The sequence below is a fragment of the Chiloscyllium plagiosum genome, chromosome 35 (assembly GCF_004010195.1).
Source record: "Chiloscyllium plagiosum isolate BGI_BamShark_2017 chromosome 35, ASM401019v2, whole genome shotgun sequence".
Classification (NCBI taxonomy): Eukaryota; Metazoa; Chordata; class Chondrichthyes; order Orectolobiformes; family Hemiscylliidae; genus Chiloscyllium; species Chiloscyllium plagiosum.
This window is the reverse complement of record NC_057744.1, coordinates 21,396,169-21,402,168: the sequence shown is the minus strand read 5'-3', so window position 1 is coordinate 21,402,168 and position 6,000 is coordinate 21,396,169. Positions and strand designations below refer to the sequence as shown.

General features: G+C 40.6%; 1 protein-coding gene across 5 annotated transcripts in view; it reads left to right on the top strand.

The window, feature by feature from the left end:
- Window positions 1–6,000, top strand: part of scn3b (sodium channel, voltage-gated, type III, beta) — a 45,513-nt gene that overhangs the window by 23,072 nt on the left and 16,441 nt on the right. For all 5 annotated transcript variants that reach the window (XR_006309382.1, XR_006309381.1, XM_043676788.1 and 2 more), the window contains exon 3: window positions 3,251–3,476. Coding sequence is in view for 3 of the 5 variants with exons in the window: in XM_043676788.1 (XP_043532723.1) it covers window positions 3,251–3,476 (226 nt within the window). In the remaining 2 variants the exon portion in view is untranslated. The remainder of the gene's footprint in view (window positions 1–3,250; window positions 3,477–6,000) is intronic.

Genomic DNA, 6,000 nt, shown 5'->3' with positions numbered 1-6,000 from the left:
CCAACTCCATCCAACACCACCCCCATCTACCCACCACCCTCAACCAACCCTGTATCCTCATTCATCCCCACCCATCGTCCCAACCCTCATTTGTGCCCCCGACACATGTCCGACCCCTCCCCGGGGCAGCTGGACTGTACACCAACAGTAAGACTGCTGATGCCTTTGTGGCTCAATTCTCCAAATAGCACAGACACACACAAATTTTTGACAGGTTCCACCTCTGCCTGTACAGGACAATGTTGGAGAGATCATCTGGGGAAGGGGGGTATAGGGTTCACCTCTGTGTAGAACTCCAAGGAAAGTGTGGAGAGAGGTCAGTCATTTAGAGACGGTACCTGGACTGTCCCGGACTGTTCTCGGCAGCATTTCAGTGAGTTGGTTTTTCATCATCGTACCTGTAAACAAAAGAAACAACTCTTTGACGTAATGTTTCTATTGGGACCTTGAGATCCCCTTCGGTTAATCCGATATTCAGATAATTGATATTCGGATAATCGAGGTTCCCCTGTGTTTACTTAAGTTACATAAATACTGAGTTCTCAGATTTAACTGGATCCTTTCAAAGGAATGTAGTGGTAGGTGATGTAATCTTCACAATTCCTTCAGAGTATGCAATGATGGGGAATCCAAAGAGTATCTATGTGTAATTTGCATCCATTCTTGAGAAACAATCATCTGGCCATCAGAAAATCTGGACCTGAGTTAATTCTTAAATAGATTCATCAGGATGATTTGTGTTAATTCAATAGACAGATTGGGTGAAATCTTTGAAATCAATTGGTAAACCCTGTCACTAAGTAATTTTGTGTATTTTCATTCTGGTTCTAAGGGAAGCTGTTCACAGCTGGGCACAGAATCATCCTGAATTGGCAAATCTCATTACAAGTGCCCTTGAGGAGAGTTGATATGCAAAATGGCTACCCTTCTGTCGTTGGGTCGGTTGGATGAAAATGAGAGGGTTTTTTGCAGCTGACAGCTTATATCTATTCTGGGAGAAGTTGAGAAGTAGAAAGTCAAATGTAGAAAAGAAATTCATACTGCCAGCAAGAAGACCTTTCACCTGCTTCAGTAATAAAAGAAGTTTATAAATAAGTGTCTAAAACATCATATTCTAGCAATTCAGCAGTATCCATTTTATAACACCTTGCCTGAAGTGCTAACAGGTCACATAAAAGTGCGCAGGAGAATGGGCCACAACTATAGTTCAGTTGGGGGCTAAGAGATCACAAAAGGAACATAGCAGGGGATCTTCAATATTGTTGTGATTGGCAGCCTCAGAGCACATGCAATCGGTGTGGGGGACCAGTAGGTTGGAGCCTGGCAGTTAGATGTGTGTTTGAGGGCTAGGACCACGGGATTGAGTGTGGCAGTAATTACAGCAAGCAAATACAGAGTTTCATTCTATTCTGCTGAGCATTGGTTTGCCCAGTGACAGTGACATGGGCAGCACGGTGGTACAGTGGCTAGCACTGCTGCCTCACAGCACCAGAGACCCGGGTTCAATTCCCGCCTCAGGCGGCTGACTGTGTGGAGTTTGGACATTCTCCCCATGTCTGTGTGGGTTTCCTCCGGGTGCTCCGGTTTCCTCCCACAATCCAAAAATGTGCAGGTCAGGTGAATTGGCCATGCTAAATTGCCCGTAGTGTTAGGTGCAGGGGTAAACATAGGGAAATGGGTCTGGGTGGGTGCGCTTCGGCGGGTCGGTGTGGACTTGTTGGGCAGAAGTGCCTGTTTCCACACTGTAAGTAATCTAATCTAAAAAACCTCTTACGCTCAATGTCGTGGGCATGATTCACACTTGCAAAAGAGAGCAAAAGCAGACTAAGCTCTTACTTGCAGAAATTAATGACCTGATACCTGCTTCTGATTTGTGAAAAGTATAAGGCTTGTTTAGCCTTTACCAAGTGGTGGACACCAAGACCTGCACCAGAATTCTGGTTGCAAAAACTGACAGCTTGGCAGATTAAATAAGCCAGTGAGTACCAGAGTGTCACAATTCTTTAATACAAAGCAAATCCCAGGCTGAAATCCCAGATCTAAAATGAATGATCAAAAGTGGCTATAGAATTATCTCCATACCTCAGGTCTGGGAAGGAAGTAAATTGGCCAAGGTTCCTAATCCCAGTCAGTATCCAGTGTTTCCTGATGGGAAAAGTGCATGTGGCTACAAATAAAGCATAAGATTGAGAAAAGTTAAAATGTGACATTCTCTTTGTCAAAGAACTCAATGCAAATCAAAAAGTAATTTCAAAAATGTCGACCACAGAATTAACAAATTGGAAAAGGTCCCAGAAAACAATGTTTGTATAATCATTGAAAATTAGAAACATTAAGGACATGTATCAAAGTTGAAGGCCACGAGACGAATAATGTAGGTCATATTTAGTATATTAAAATTGGCTATATTAAAATTGGCTATATAAAATGATTATTAAGGCATCAATGAGGCAGAATTCAAATTTCCATCAGGTTAATTTTGTATGTAATCAGATCTCAGATGAAATAACTTTCTAACTGATTGCAAGAACAGATCTCCGAAGTAATGTATTTTGTTGTGTAACTGAAAGTGTACAATAATGAATCACAATGATTATCATTTATGAACATAATACCAATTTTACTTCCAGCACTGTTTTAAATGAACTGCATATTAATTTGTACACATCATTCAATGTGACTCCAATAGTTCATATTTCTCAGTTTTGACCTTTAGAAACTAAGATTATGCCCATTATTTTATAGCATTTTATTTGGCAAATTCATAGTTTCATCATTGCAGAAGCGCTCCTTCATCAGGTAAGCCCCTTGGGTAAAATTCTCCAAAATGTCCCAGATACTGAGTACCTTCCACAAGTGTGGAACACAGACAGATGGCAGGTTAATGGTTGGTTAAATATTTTCACTGGGGTGGTCATTGAGATACTGGAACAACCTCAAGGCCTTTGGGCTCAGGTATGAAAATAATTAAGTGGGTTTTCCTTGTTTCTTTTGGTCAAAAGCAAGTCCCTAGTGAAAAGCGTGTGTGGATGTTGATGGAAATAGGAACACGCTTGAATATGTCCCTGCTGCATGGTCAATCAGCCTGCCTAAACTAACCGTCTTGGTTTATATGTTGTTAAGACAATCTCAGGAAGAACCCATGCCTTCAGGGTAAGAGGGGATAGTACTGAGGGGAAGGAAACTCTGAAGTATAACATTAACGTTAAAGCAATTCATCGCTTGATCAAAATCTGTGTCTTTGTGACAGATTTATGAGTACAACGGAGAGCCACGAGAGTTAAAAGGACCTTATCAGGGCAGAATTCTGTGGAATGGAAGTAAAGATCTGCAAGATGTATCCATAACCATAGTGAATGTTACACTAAACGACAGCGGTCTGTACCGGTGCACGGTCAAACGGTATTTTAATTATGAGATACACAGACCTTCTGTGACAGATGTGAAAGAAGTGCAGCTAACAGTCCATGAAGACGGTGAGGAGATTAAGTTCTGTGTGCTGAGAATTTCAGAAATAAATTCACAGCATGGATCAATAATAATAATATTTGACCTTTGAAAGGTACCAGAATTTTGAGTACCCCATAATGGGGAAGGAAACCACATGGAGCTGCTCTTAGCCTTCCAAACATAAGTCCAAAATTCAATGCTGCTCCTGTGCTGGTCTCATCCTGGCGATCAATTAGGTGTGAAAATTGGGCTCAGTGTCCTGGGACAAAAATAAACGATAATTATGATCCTGCTTACTATCCAATGACTTCCATTGTCATAAATGTTATAAAATGCACAATGTGACACGCACCTGACAACCTGACAGGGATGGTCTGGGGGTGTGTGGAGGGGGTTGGTGGTGTGGGGATTGGGGGGAGGTGGTGGTGTTGCATGTTGCCTTTTTAACCAGGTAAGAGCAGGACAGGCAAAGGGTTTCCAGCAGAATGTGGGAAACCCAGGATTTGGAACTTCCTCCTGCATGCTATGAAGCCTGGTCTTTAACCGAAAGTCACGAGGGATAAGATGCCATGAGGAGATCAGATGTCTGGAGATAGGGGGTGGAGGGGAAAAGCAAAATAACAAAGGGGCAATCAGAAGGAAATAAAAGGTGAAAAGATAATGTATCCAAACATGAGAATGGAGATTGGGCGAAGATTGTTGGCAAGTTGAGAAGTAAGTCATGTCGAGATCCAGTGGATAAACCCTCACTTTGGTTTAGCCAGCAGGTTCTTTTCCAAAGGACAGGAAGTGTAGCCAGCTTGGGTTACATTTGAAATGATGAATAAATACAAGGCACACAGCTTCATTACAGTATTTTAAATAGCAACCTGCATCCTGAGAGCAGGATGACTGCTCCCATTTCTGTAAAATCAGGATTACAGGTGAATTGGGGTTGGGGTACAGGTTTAATTCCCTGCAGGAGCCCCAGTTGAGCATCCTGTACTTTGGGGTTGAAGTCCCTCATCACCATCCACTACTCTTTAGGCTCAAACATAATCACTTTCAAAAGATACCAAAAGGTTAAATGTCATTGATTTAGCAAGGACAGCATTTTCAGGAGAGAAGGGGAGGTAATACAAGGAAAGATACACCTGTAACTTTAAAAAAGTCCTTCTTTCAATTTTTTTCATGTTAGTTTAGAAAGGGTTATATGGTACTTAACATATCTGAAACAAGAAAATTCATTTGGATATGGCAATTATATCAAATAAGTGGATTATCTGTTCACACAGGGCTCAGATACAATGTTTTCCTTGCTGTGTTGTTATCAGCTCACACTTTCAGTAACTTTGTGGAAAAATGACCATTGAGCTAAAGTGAAGAACAAAACTAACTTATGGTAAATACCATTAGATGTCAAACTACATGAAAATGTGGCCCATTATCTCACCTAACAGTTATTAGGTAGATTAATAATGTGGTAAATAAGGGAAGTGCCATGCTTGAACGTAGGTCATTGTCGTGCACGACGATTTCAGTGAAGCAGCTATAATGGTTTACAATTTGCTCTCGTAGCCCTGGGGCCAAGGAGGAGAGAAAAGAAAGTAGCCAGAAATTTTGCTGCTGATCACTGTACAATGACCAGGCCCCATCAAAGAAAGGACATGGAGACATGTCAAATAGGACTGGGTAGATTAAACAGAAAGGGTTGGCAGTGCTGCCACTAATTGTGCAATGATGCATCAACACATTGACGTGTGGGGTAAAAAAGGAAAGAAACAAATCAGATTAGATTTCAGGTGCAAAGACAACTTCTTTGTAAATATTACACTGGAGAGCTGTGAAGATGCAGATTTTCAAGTTGTAGCCTATGTACAAAAAAAGTCCTCTAATTAGAGTAGCAGCTCAGGATAATCAGAGGTGTTAAGTGTCATAAAATATACCAGTGACCAATGGATGTTAGACATCAAATTCAAACCAAATAAATTCAGAAACTAACACATCCGAGACATAAATAGGGCATAAATTAAGAGATGAAATGTGTGTCTAGTATCCTATATGAAAGTCAATTACATTTGACTTTCAGTTTGAAAAGCATTTGTTCTCACCTGTTTTGAGTCAGATCAGTATACCTCAATACATAGCAAGGAGATAACCTAGACCCTACTTATATCTTATTTAAAGGCAAGTGTAAGGTTCTGTGTTGCAGATGTGATTCAATTCATCAAATTACAGGTTTTAAGCAAAACACACTTTATTCTTACACCACAGTTTAAACAAAAACAATTGGCATAATTTTAATGCTATAGAAATGCATAACAAAATAATATATATTTTAATGACTGTTTCAATACAGCAGCGTCCCATAAAAACACCCTGGCAAAGGCAAATTTAACACAACACTGTCATTTTCACGTTCAGTCTTCTCACTTTAATTCAACAAAACAAAGCACTGAGAGGAATAGTCTAGCAGCACATAGAGTCCTTAAGCTTGTTACTGCCTCCAAATTCCAACTTCAACAACTGAAAGTTAAAACTAAAACCTTGGGGCCTGACTCCACCCACCCC